Consider the following 13,485-nt stretch of genomic DNA (forward strand, 5'->3'; position numbering starts at 1 on the left):
CTGTGTACGAAAGGCACTTGTTTGCATACTGTTTGAGCATTGTGAAGAATGGCACTTGCACACTTGTTGGTGACAGTGAGTGTTGTATGTGTATTTTATGTCGTCTGTACAAGCACATTTGTGTGTCCATGTGTACTTGTTTTGTAGTAGCATTGTAATTTGCTTTTCTCGTTTCTGTTCAGAAGGTGACATTCTCCTGACCATTTTGCCTTCACTCTGCTCCACATGTGGCTTATTGCAAGGCATCCATGACATAACCTAGATCTGTAGCATGGCGCACAAGATAATCCTGAATGCTTTCTTTGCATGGTCAGTTTTCATGCCTGATTCATGTCCTTTAGGATCTCTGCTACTAGTCTGCTTGCTAGTTGTCATGAATGATTGAACAGAAGTGGGTTGAGTGTCATGTTCCATATTTGATGCTTTTGTTTTCGTATACAGCTGCATTTCTAGCCAGTCCATTTTTGGCGTGTGCCTCTTGGCTTCGTTTTTTTGGGGATGCGTCTTCTGAAAGCATTTGTAGATTATTGATACATCATGTCTGAGATTTATTTATGATTACTTTCTTGAGGCATATCATATAGAGTTTTCTGTCCTCTTTTCCTCGTTTGGAGCAGGCAGCTAATTCTTTTAGTGGAGCCTGTCTCCTTTTTCCATGAAAGCAGTACAGTGAATATAAAAGCAGTCTCTCCTTTGTGCAGTACTTTCAGCATTGTTGTGCCTTATCTTGTTAACATGTCTTTTATCTGCATCTCATTCTTGATGCTGCCTTCCTCCATGTGTTTGCTTTGTGCTTCTGTAGTTCCTGTCATGTTTTGCGGCTGTTCCCCGATGCTGCCTTACTCTTACTCTGGGTTAATAGAATAGTGCTCGGCAGTAGCGGCACACTACATTGCGCTTGTTCCTGGTTGCTTCACACTTTGTTGTAGTAGCTGCTGTGGAACTTCAGTGGCTCTGTTTCTTCCCTTTTGTTCACGTTTGGTTCTTTTCCCCCATTGTTCTCTTGGCTCCTTGCAACTCCTCGTTCGTGACGGTTCATCTTGTGTTCGTCTGCGTGTGTGTCTCGGCAAAATGTTGCACTCACAGGGACGATTATCACTCTGGGTGAGTTGGACACATGTTTGAGCGTCTGCTTTTTGAACATGGCACACCGACAGGTGGTCATTGGAAGCCATATGTCTGCACCCGTCAGTCTGGGCTTGAGAGCATTTCTTAAAGCCTTTTTCAAAAAGCCTGAGCAGGAAACCATAGTGCACCACATGCTCATCTAGGATGAGCGCGTCACTTGGTGAATCATACCACTCGCGTTTGTCTTATTAGGAAAGCAACAATCAAACCCGTTCAAACACAAGCTCAATGTTGTCAGCTTGTGAATTTTTTAAGAGACCATGATAATGTTGCCCACAGTATATGCTGGGAGGTCTATTTTGTTTTGTATTTTATGGAGGTTAGCATTAGGGCAGTGGTTGTGCATTTTATTTTTTAGTGCTGCAAAGACTGTCCCAGAATTCGCTGTGCCATTAAAAAGTAGTTCAGTACGTTTGGTTCTTTGTGGCAGCAATGGTATTGATTTGGATGCTTTGTTTAGCAGACTCCCGTCAAAACGAACTTGGGCCTGACTTTCAGATGTAACAATGGTAGACCATTCAATTCATTTTCTATAGGCCATGATGTAAAAGAAATCTCCTCAAGGATTGCTTCGCATGTACATTTTGGTTCAGATGAATTTTCACAGCTACTGTGAACCATGGTGGCTCTGTGCAGTGGCACCTAAAGCATATGTGCTTCACTCTCAAAGAAGGAAACTTCCTAAAGAATAGAGAGAAAAAAAAAATCTTTCCTGTACCTTTGTGCAAGCCTGAGGTGAGTGTGGCAGGTGACGTGCGTGTTGCACAGATATGATATGGCCAGATCTTGGTTTCGTGAATACGCCTGAAAAAGGCTTGTTGATGTGGAGGAGCGTTTGCTAGTAGAGCTCAGGCTTAAATGGTTTTGAGTATAGATAGGGCCAGATTTTCAGCTGGCAGGCTGTTCGCCCTGCCAGTGGTATGTATGCCAGGTGAAGCGTGTGCAGCACACATTTTCATTTTCAGTCTTCAGTGTCATGTGTGTTACCTGCCACATGTTGCCTGCAGCAGATGGAATGGTACAAAGTGCACCTGATCGTGGAGCTGCCAACTGCCATGCCACAGGAGTGAATTGAATAAAAAAAATTGTTCTCTTCATATGGCTAGCCATTGCCTACCCCTGGAGCAATTGGAGCTAGAGCGAAAGCAAAAACAAAGGTCTCAGTGCAGCAATTGATGGTGAAAAAAATGCTTGGCCACTGCTGTTCTCAAGTGGAGTCGCACAACTTGTCATGCTGCTGCTGCTGCCAACCACACCAGTCATACCCTCACTCCATTGCTTTTGGCTGTACTCGGTGAAATAGATGCCCTCATGCTTAACAATCTTTCATCTGTTGTCTTCTTTTAACTGTATTTCATCTTGTATTTGGACACACCTAGCAATTCTAAAATTCTTTTGTAGGAGTACCTGTGATAAAATGGACACTTTTTTATGGCTCCTTCAAGTTCGTCTTAAAGGGAGTCTGCTGTGTATATTTGTGGGCCAAGAGCTAGTGCATTGTGAAGATGTGGCTGATCTGGCAGGGAATAAAGTTTGCTGTAGTCCTTAACTAAAATTAAAATTTGTGTCTTTAGTCAAAAGTGAAATGAGAGAGAGTTGGGGGGAGGGGGGTTCTAGTTCTGTGTAGGCAGCACAGAAATGAAATAAAATCCCCAACCCCCTTGGATGCGTGCCAGAGGGGCCATGGCACTAATGCTTTGTAAGCTGCGTTCATACGCTTATGCCACTGATTGCTGCTTAATAACAGCAAAAGTTCATGGGTACAGCTTTGATTGAGTCCAGGTTTGTGTCCCTTGTTTGGGGCTTGCAGTATTGGCTGCATGATGTATCTCTGGAGGTTAGTATCTCAGGTGGCAGAATTTTGCTTTGACAAAGGCAACTCTTATTGCTGGTTGCTTCGCTGTTAACCTTCATATACCATCCTTGCTGGCTTCCACTGACTGTCTTTTGGTTCCCTGTTACATAAATTGTTTGCAGTGGTTGTGCTGTTGTGGTGTCTGTTCCTGCAGATCCATTGCAATTTGCTTTGTGGCCATTCGTGTTGCGTTTGTTGCCTGCTCTGCAAGCTTGAAAGTAGAGTTCGAAGTGTAAGGTTATATTTAAGATCTGGACTGTTGCTCCTTTTTCTGCAGTGCACAGCAAACGGCAGATGTGTCTTCAGCCGGTAAAAGGAAACTGGGCAACCAGGTTAGTGAATTGAGTGTTTCTGGTAGCGTGACTAGACCTAGCAACTTTGTGTGTTATATTCTGCAAGGTTATATGTTTTCAGCAAGCATTAGTTGCTACGGGCCGCCACGGTGGCTCAGTGGTTATGGCGCTCAGCTGCTGACCTGAAAGACGCGGGTGCGATCCTGGCCGCGGCGGCCAAATTTCTATGGAGGTGAAATTCTAGGGGCCCGTGTACTGTGCGATGTCAGTGTACGTTAAAGAACCCCAGGTGGTCGCAATTTCTGGAGCCCTTCACTACGGTGTTCCTCATAGCCTGGGATGCTTTGGGACATTAAATCCCCATAAACCATAGTTGCTATGGAATACCATTCATGCCGTGCAGGTCGCCATTACTACATTTGGTTAGAAATTAAGATCTGAGCAAGTTCATGTTACTAAACTGTAACCATTGCAGCAGTTCATTATAATAAGCATGGAGCTTGCTGTGAAAATACTTCTCTGCACGACTTGACAAAAGTCTGTTATTAAAACGAGCGAGTGGAAGTACTCTGCCCATTAGTTCTCAGCAGCTAACACTGGCATGCTGTGTTCAGTTTCAACAGTAAGTACAGCAAGCAACCGGTGCAGAATAAAAAATGTAAGGAGCGTACAGCTTTTGTACCTTTCCTCTTTGTGTATAGCACATTAAGTTAGTGTACAGGCATCTGCCAAAGTAAATGAAGCATGCTGTGAGTCATTTTGACCTTCCTAGAAAAGCTTATTCATGCATGGCTGTATCAGCAATCTTATCATTTGTGAGCACCGCAGCGGTGGCCTAGTGGTTTGAACATCCGCCTCGCATGCGGGAGTTGCGGGGTTCGATCCCCAGTGGCGCCGGGTACCCACTGGTGATACAATGGGTACAAGCTTTCCCCTGCCTGGTGCTCGGCTTCTTTAGGGTGAAATGCTTTGGAACTGGGTCACTGACCCCACCTTGCACAATGAAAAACCACCTTGTGCCATGGCGCTCTTTGTCCAAAGCTGCCCTTGCGCCATAAAATTTCATCATCATCATATCATTTGTGCAAAGACCGTACTGCCCAGTTTTTGCTGTGCAATGTATGTGCAGAATTGGAACACTGCACTGCACTGGTCACTTTTGTCTGTACTTATACTAGGGAGTTTTTGATAGCACACTGTTTCATAGGAGGAGATCCTATGAAACAGTGGGCTATGATATGTGTACCAGTGAGTTTTTTTTCTCATGAAAAACGGTTATCCAGTGTAATAGCAAATATGCTTTTTGGCTTCGTTTTAGTTGATTGTAATTTTGAAGAACAAGTAGTGCTTGATCCTTAGTGTTGTACTTATGGATTAAACTGTTTCTTCTACCCCGTGTGACTGAAGCAACAGCTGCCAAATACTTTGGTTTAAAGTAATAACCTATTGAAAGTGCATTATAAGGCTTTTTTGTTTCAATATATATTGCTGGACTTTTTCAGGAGTAAACACAGTTATTCATATGTAGAAGTGCTTATGTTTGAGGCACACTCATTTATAGCTTTCTATTCGGCAGGGGTGTGTGAATGTTCAATAATTCTGAATATTTGGTCGAATAGTAAAGTAGTCTGTATTCGCGTTGATCTGAATGTTTGGTATTCGAAATCTTGAAGCATTAGTCTGGAGTGAATAGTGTTTCTGGAATGCTTGTTTTGTGTGATTTCGGTTCAGCGTACCACCTCCGGGATGGCATCGTGGTGCGCGTGCAGTGAAAGTATCGACTCTACGGACAGCTGCTAGGCATACGCACTGCGTGCCTGCATGCTGCATGTGTGATGGAGCTGGTCTGCGCGTGTGCACTGCAGCAGATGTTAACAGGCACAAGCGCAGCGTCCAGATCTGTACCTGCCAGGTGTCGTGAGTCTGTGTTGGAACTGGCACAGCGGTGTGCATCAGTTGGAGGGTACGTGGCTCCCTTGACTTCCACAGTACAAGTTGTAGCTGACTGCAGCTGCCACAGCCACTCTTCTCCGCATAATAATAATAATAATAATAATAATAATAATAATAATAATAATAATAATAATAATAATAATAATAATAAATTGTTTTTTGGGGAAAGGAAATGGCGCAGTATCTGTCTCATATATCGGCGGACACCTGAACTGGGCTGTAAGGGAAGGGATAAAGGAGGGAGTGAAAGAAGAAAGGAAGAAAGTGGTGCTGTAGTGGAGGGCTCCGGAATAATTTCCACAGCACGTGGGTGCCTTAGCGTTTTGCCTCCATAAAAACGCAGCCGCCGCAGTCGGGTTCGAACCCGTGAACTCCAGATCAGTAGCCGAGCGCCCTAACCACTGAGCCACCGCGGCGGGGCATAAAATTCGCTAATCAAGCGCAATGGCATGAAAAGGGGAGCTAGCACAAGACACATGGAGATGGGTGCCCCTTTCTGACGCCTGAAGCGGGATGGTGTTGTGTGCGTATGCCTAGCAGGTGTCCATGGAGTCACTGCTGAGAAGTAACAGCTGTGCAATGACGCAATCACAATGAAAACCAGCGGGTGGGGTTCCCACAGATAGGTCTCGCACCCCACAAATATGCTGGCACCGCATGTAGGTTGACTCCCCCAAATTCCGATGGCAACTTTTGCTGAAAGACAGCACAGCTTCAATGAGTTTGATAAAGCTTCAGTGCACTTTTTTTTTTCTTGTAATGGCCTTGTGTGCTAGAAACATGATTTTGAAAAGGCTTATTGTGCTGTTCAACCTTTTTTGTTTGCCAGAAGTATCCTAAATATTTGCTTTGAATTTATTCAAAGAAAATTACTATTTGCTTTGAATTCTCTTTGAACTCTCTTCAAACCAAAAAACCACTATTTGCACACCCCTGCTGTTCTGTGTTGACTTTTTGTGCACAACTCTGCATGCATTTGGATCAAGTGCTGTTAGTGTGGGCACTTATAACTGCACCCTGTCGCTCCTTGCTGTACTATGACTCTGCTGCACTTCTCAGTTGACACGCTGCTCTTGCTGTGATGCGAGTCTGATGCTGTGATGGCTAAGATATGCATATTGAAAGTGAAGGACAGAGAAAGCTAAACTAATTTGCAAAGTGGTCAGCTTTTGGTATTTGATATTTCATTTTTGAAAATAGCACATGTCATGAATGTGCTTAAGGACACAATAACAGTATTAGCACCATAGCTTTCCACGTAGGCAACCACATTGCTTTGCTGAATCTTGAATTGCGAAAGCTGAGTATCCTTGAGGAACAGACATTGGAACTCTAATGTAACTTGCGCTGTTTGCGCATCTCACTAGCCACTCATTTTCTGCCGCATATTCCTATAGGGCTTGTTTCATCATGAATATGTTCAAAGTGGGTTTGGTGCTAGCCTGTGGCAAGAGCCAGCTTAACTTCCAGCATTGTGCGCAGCGCAAACAGTGATAGCGGAAACCTTTTTTTGGCAGGTTGCATTTTTGCATGGTAGGAACTTGAAAACTAGACAACAGTGGAAAGTAAAAGTTGTCTGTTTTCTGGTTGGGCTGCTCTAACCATGCCATATTGTTGAGACCCTGCTTCTCTCATATTATGATAGTCTGTGAGCCAAACATTTTAATGTGATGGCTCATTGAGACTCCTCACATATGGGCATTAATCTTTGTTAGGTGGCATGCGTTTATTTGGCATTTTTGTAGTAAAGCAGCTCCTCATTGTGTCCTATTAATTAATGCGAAGTGACACCACAACTACATGAAATGCAGCTGAATTTTTTCTTTAATATCACGCCTGACACATGCTTTTGTGGAATTCAGGAGGCATGTGCTCACGCGGAAGGTTTTGGTGCTAACCACAACATGTGAACACACCAGTAGCATGGGCAGAGATTTTCAAGGAGTTGTTCTGCTTATATAGTTTGTGAGGGTTTAGAAAAGATAGATGTGGTACATAGCCATTTTCGTTTCTGTGAGCGACACGAGAGTGTTTAGGAGTATTTAGATATGTGAAATACCCAAGTGCCTTTCGGAATTGAGATATTCAAATAATTTGGGGCTTGAAGTGGCAAAGGGAACAATGTGGGTCTTGTTAATGCATTTGTCCTGGGTCATGTAGCAACTGCTACTTTGTCTCTTCTGTTGCGGACAGGAAACATGGTGCACTTCTGTCTGACCTCAGTAGTGTGCCTGTTCTCCTGGGTAACAGTGTCAAACATAAAATATAGGTGATCATTTACAGGCAGCTTGTCACTTGTGTTATAGTTGTTGAGAGGTGAGCAAGCAGTGGCTTCATTTCATTTATTTACCTTAGAGGCCTTTTTTTACCTTTTGGCATTTGCATAAGAGGTGGGGTAACCAAGTTTCATTTCATTTTATTACTGTCAGCCTCCTTAAGGGGCTGTAACAGGAGTGGAAAAAACAAAACGAAAGTTATAATATAAATTGTCACAATGTGACTTTTAATGTTTACATTCAAAGATATTATATCTGATTATTACTAATTTTTACCTTGGTTTTTCAAAAATTTTGTCAAAAATTTGGGAGGTAGTGCTCAATTGAAATTTGATACGTTATTTGCACTTACTATTATGATTACCATTCCAGTTTTGAGACCATTGCTTAGCTCTTTCCTTACCACGCCTATTCAAATTGTTCAGTTTGAAGGATGGCTCAAAAGAGCCAATTCTGCGCGATGTGGGTTGCTTCCGGACAAGTAATGCTATTCAGTGTGTTGCAAAAGCATTTTATTTCAATCTTGGATCCAGTTTTTTTGTCGACTATATGAGGAGGTATTTTTAAACCTCCAACATGGAGTGATCGCGGAAAGTTGGTGCACAGGTCTGTCTGTCTGACCTCAGTAGTGTGCCTGTTCTCCTGGGTAACAGTGTGACATTAAATATAGGTGATCATTTACAGGCAGCTTGTCACTTGTTGTGTTATAGTTGTTGAGAGATAGCAAGCAGTGAGTGAGTTGTGTGAAAGGATGACGTTGCTTCGTCTTATTTTAATTTGGAGAGAGGCGACTGTTCCGTTCAGCCCAGACTATTTTTGTGTGCCAGTTCGTAATTTTTGTTTTCATCATTGACGAGGAAATTCGCTGCTTTCTGAGGGTTTCTGAAGTTACCGGGCAGGACCTAGATTCTATGCCGCCAGATATGTGCCGGATCGAGTTTTCTCCAGACTGTCTGGGGTCGACCTTGGCACTGCACTCCGGAGTAGCCTAAAATGATTAAATCGAGCGAGTGAATTTTTCTCTATTAATCTTAAACTTTAGAATCAAGAGCTCTGTAACTTTAGATATTTCTTTTTAGAGTAGTAACGCATAAAAAATGTATTTTTAGTCTTCTCCTCATCCTCTCCTCGCACTGACGCTGCCCAGCAACAGCGTTCTCGCGATTCCTCAGCATTGGCACTAGACCTTATAGATGCAAGCAACAACTTTGTGTGAAAGGATGACGTTGATTCGTCTTATTTTAATTTGGAGAAAGATGACTGTTCCGTTCAGCCCAGACTGTTGTTGGGTGCTAGTTCGTAATTTTCGCTTTCATCATTGATGAGGAAATTCGCTGCTTTCCGAGCCTCTCTGAAGTTACCGGGCAGGACCTAGATTCCATGCCGCCAGCTATTTGATGGATCGAGTTTTTTCCCGACTGCCTGGGGTCGACCATGGCACTGCACTCCGGAGTAGCCTAAAATGATTAATTCGAGCGAGTGAATTTTCCTCTATTGATCTTAAACTTTAGAATCAAGAGCTCTGTAACTTTAGATATTCTTTTTTTGAATAGTAACGCATAAAGAATGTATTTTTATTCTTCGATTTTTTGAGTGAATATATTTAATATTTTTGTGCAAGTCCTTCAAGTTTTTCCAATTAAAAAACTTTTTTTCCTGATAAGTACTTCATATCCTGTTTTTTTCTTTATGCTGTCAAAAAGAGAGCTCTCTTAGCTACACTATGATGTGATGCAATATAGGAAAAGTTAAGCTTATAAGAAAATAATTTTGCACACACTGTCCTGAAATTGCCTGTTTTCCCACAGTAAGGAAAGAGTTAAAACAGTTTTAATTGTATAGCTGATTTGTCGCCTTTTTGACAGGATCAGCGACACTTTTAGGTCTTCTCTTACTTTTCTAAACTTGGTAGGCAGGTTTTCTTAAGGCTTATTTAGAATTGTTTAGAGAGAAGGCTGTGAAGTTTTACTGTGCGAGAGATTGCTTCAGTTGATTGTTTAAAACTTCATTTTACATAAAGACCTGCCTAGATTTGGTGAAAACTGCCTCTTGAGTCGCATATTCACGATTGGAAAGAGGTAGGACTTTTGTTGGAGGCAGGTAGTTTGTCTAAAATTGCTGAAAATCTGTTTCCAGCAATGACAGCACAGTAGACTCCTCTTACGCGAACTCTGTTAAGACGAATTCTCTAGTCAGATGAACTCGAGGCCATATAGTTAGTTTCTCTAAGGGTTGTATGTAAAAAAAAATCCTCTTAAGATCAACTGCTTTGCATGTCGTTCAGTTAAGATGAGCTTTCACAACGACTGCGAACCACAGTGACCTTGTGCAACAGCACTCGTGGGGTGTCTGCGTGACACTGTCCAGGAAAGAAAGTGCACCCCTGCAAAATAGCTCCTGCGCACCTTTGCTCCAAACTGTGGAGAAGCTGTCTTGCAGGCGCGCGCTTTCTTGCCGGTGCATAGAAAGCAGGCCGCCGCCTCTGCGCCTGCGCTCAGTGCAGAGATCAGACATTCGACATGGCCAAATCTCAGCGTCGCGCACATGCGTAGTTCCATGCGCTGCTTCTGGCGCACTAGAAGGCACGTAGCACACTTGGTTCTCGATTTGGGGCCGAATTTTCAGTTCACGTGGCGTTGCATCACATGTTATCACATAGCAGAGATGGCCAGATATCTGTGCCATGCACGCATTGTCTGCAGTGGATGAATAGCTGTGTGGTGCTTCTGCTTGTAGAGTTGGTGGCAGCTATGTTGCGGAAGGAGCAAGATAAGAGCCAACTAGGCACCCTTGAAGTGCTCGGTGGCAGAGGAAAGCAAAACTTCAAAAAACACACTAATATCAGTCACTGTGGGAGAGAGTGAGGAAAAGAGACTGTAAAGAAGAAAATAAGACCAATGCCATTCTTCAAGTAGGATAATTGAGTTTGTTTCATGCCCTCAGTCTTCAGCTCACTTCACACATAGTACAATAAATGTTCTATTTGTAGTTATCCTTTCTCTTCAAGGTCATTTTATATTTTAGTTTCATGTAACATATTTGGACACCTAGCATGCGCATGTAGGTTTTTGGGGGAGCATTTCTGTTCAGACGAACAAATTCTCATGGTTCCTTCAAGTTCATCTTAAAAGGTAGTCTACTGTTTTTTCAGGTTAAAGTAAATGAAACTAAGTCCTAAGGAACTTGTTGCTTTTATTACATTTAGAGTTTTCACCATCCGAAATAGATGCTCTTCGCGTGTCTTGAAAAGCTAAAACCAGACTTGTATTGTCTCATTCACATGTTGGAAAAGCTCGAACAGGGGAATTGCATCACAAAAAAAAAAGACTAGAAAACTGATGTCTTTTTTTCTTTCGTGGAGAAATTTTGTTTGAACAAGGCTTTTACACAAGAAATGGAACCAGACTTGTAACCGTTTAAACTTCTGTTGCTAGTATTTTCTCAGCTGCTTGCACCTAGGCAGGATGTTGATTTTGTGCTTTTGGGTTCACTACTATGGCCAGTCACTTCAAATTATTTTGTTCTACAATAAATCCTTAAGAATGGTTCAGCATACTTAGAGGTTTTAAATTTGTCTGTTATGTACTTTTTTCAGGGTAAAAGTACCTATCAGTATTTTCAGTGTTGCTAAAATGCTGGCGTGCATTCGTATTGGAAGAGGCAGAATTATGCCTTTGGTTTTTCAGAATTTTATTTCTGTGCAGTATCAAACTGAAGGAAGGCTAGAAAAAGAGGACGGCTGTCTAAAAATAATTTTAAAGCTGTACATTGGTGGGCTATGTGCATGCTTCACTTCTTACTGCTATTTTGCACAGCACATGCACATTTTTTTTATGAATATCTGGCATGATTGTTTCTTGCCATCTTCATAATTGCTTCATGCTTGCAATTTACCTTGCATGCCTTATAGATACGTGTTGTACTAACATGTTGCATAATTCTTCATTAGTTGATGCTTTTCTTTAGTTCTCATTTGCTTGCTAACGTGCCTGACGTCAGGACTGCTCTAATTACTCATTTATTACAGTTGAAACATGTAATATATATATGTACTGATCAATGTCAGGGATTTAGTGTAGTACTTTAAAATCAAAATCTGCTACAACGTTATCATGAAAGGAACATTAGCTTTGTAAAGAAAGTTTTCCTCTTACTGTGTGATGCTAAAAGAAAATGCACTAAAGATTTTGTTATTTTGTCTTATTTTGCATATTTGGGTTTCCAAGTTGGCAAGAATTATGTTTCCTCCCCATTTTGTCCCTTTGGTTTCCTAGTCGGTTTTCGCTGTAAGTTGCAGTCATTCCATTGTACCTCTTTCTTCTCTCTTCTTTTGTAGCTTCTCATGTTTTCTTCTCTGCAGCTCGGTTTTGGCAGATTCCCCACAGTGGTCTTCATATCTATAGGCTGTAAACTTCATACTTGTGTAAACTAATAGCATGCTATGGTTCAGCTGGTTTTTTAAAAAAATTTGTTCTGCGTTCTTTGCAAATGGCTCCAACCTGGAAAAGTAAGCATTTTTGTTTCAGGGTGAGCTTTAATCAAGTGATAGTGATTAGGCAACATGTGATTGGGGAGTGAAACTGGGGGCATAGGTCAAAACTATGAGCTGCATGTGTATGTGGTGTGCTTTGTATGCTGTGTTGGTGCTGGAGCTTGAAAAGGCTTAAGAACTCTTTTGCCACATTGTTTAATGGAAAATGCTGGCCACCCCTGTGTGTACTCTGCTGCCAAAATAAGATTGCTATAGCACTCAGTGTTATGCATAGCTGATAGCATGTTGCTAGGGTGCGCTTGTCATGCAAGAGTGCTGGCGGTCATGCATTGGTCGTTTGGAAACTCACTCCTGTGTTTTCATTATCAGTAAATGAATGCATTTTTTTTACCCTTTATGGGTTAAAGCAGGTGGGATTAGAGAATTGCTGAGTGAGAATTTTGCATTCCTTGTTTCAGTGAGTACCTGTTAGAAACAAGAAAGGTTAATATGTTTCGCGCAGTACTAACCTTATTAATACTGTTATTCGTGTATGGGTTTTCGAAGTGGAAAATGGTGAAATGCTATCTGTGTTTTAACATTTCACTCTATTCTTTCTTAGTATAGGTCACAAATTCGGCTTTTTAATGGCCTTTATGTAAGTTTTTAACCTTGGTTTCTCAATACTGATAACGTGACAGGAGGCCACCATTGCATGACAATAGTTTAACTCAAGCTTTTTGTGAGGCTTGTGCTTCCTTTTTTGTCTTCATATAAATGCAGAAGTAGCGCTCCTGATCTGAGTGGCTGAAAGTGGCAGCAGTGCCTTCCTTGTATGGTGCGCAGTAGTGCAACGTCTCACCACATCTGTGGATGGGCCTATTGGTTTTTTCTATCCTCATTGATTTTATACTTCTGCAAATGCTACTGCAGCCTAACCCTTTAGGTGCCTGATAAAACTGCCTGTACTGATGTGGCCAAAATGATTTGGAGCACACTTGGGTGTTTGAACTGTTCTCGCATGTCCTGGAGAAAAAATAGTTCCTTGGGGTTATTTGTGAGCGCACCAGTGGCATTTGGTAGCGCATGTGTTATCTCCCAATTTTCTCTTGGTTAGGGGTGAGAAGAGTGTTATCACCTAGCAGCCACGGTGGCTCAGTGGTTATGGTGCTTGGCTGCTGACCCGAAAGACAGGTTCAATCCCGTCCGCGCCGGTCAAATTTCGATGGAGGCGAAATTCTAGAGGCCCGTGTACTGTGCGATGTCAGTGCATGTTACAGAACCCCTGGTGGTCGAAATTTCCGGAGCCCTTCACTACGGTGACCCTCATAGCCTGAATCGCTTTGGGATGTTAAAACCTCATGAACCAAACCAGTTCTATCACCAAAATGTGCTCCATTCTGTTATTGCTAGAACTGTACGCCCGGCCATTAAGTTCCCGTGCATCCAGGTGTAATATCACTCAAGATGTCTTTGCAGAAAATTTTTGCATTAAGACATAAGATCAAT

The 13,485-nt window shown here is 42.2% G+C and overlaps 1 protein-coding gene across 10 annotated transcripts in view; it reads left to right on the forward strand.

Moving 5' to 3' along the window:
- shi (dynamin-1 shibire) overlaps window positions 1-13,485 on the forward strand; it is a 68,934-nt gene that overhangs the window by 15,672 nt on the left and 39,777 nt on the right. For 4 of the 10 annotated variants that reach the window (XM_077648925.1, XM_077648924.1, XM_077648930.1 and 1 more), the window contains exons 11-13: window positions 1,087-1,104; window positions 3,261-3,315; window positions 11,780-11,791. In XM_077648925.1, coding sequence (XP_077505051.1) covers window positions 1,087-1,104; window positions 3,261-3,315; window positions 11,780-11,791 — 85 coding nt within the window. The remainder of the gene's footprint in view (window positions 1-1,086; window positions 1,105-3,260; window positions 3,316-11,779; window positions 11,792-13,485) is intronic. The other 6 variants (XM_077648926.1, XM_077648927.1, XM_077648929.1 and 3 more) reach the window with 3 other exon arrangements.

The sequence above is a fragment of the Amblyomma americanum genome, chromosome 1 (genome assembly GCF_052857255.1).
Source record: "Amblyomma americanum isolate KBUSLIRL-KWMA chromosome 1, ASM5285725v1, whole genome shotgun sequence".
In the NCBI taxonomy this organism is placed as follows: Eukaryota; Metazoa; Arthropoda; class Arachnida; order Ixodida; family Ixodidae; genus Amblyomma; species Amblyomma americanum.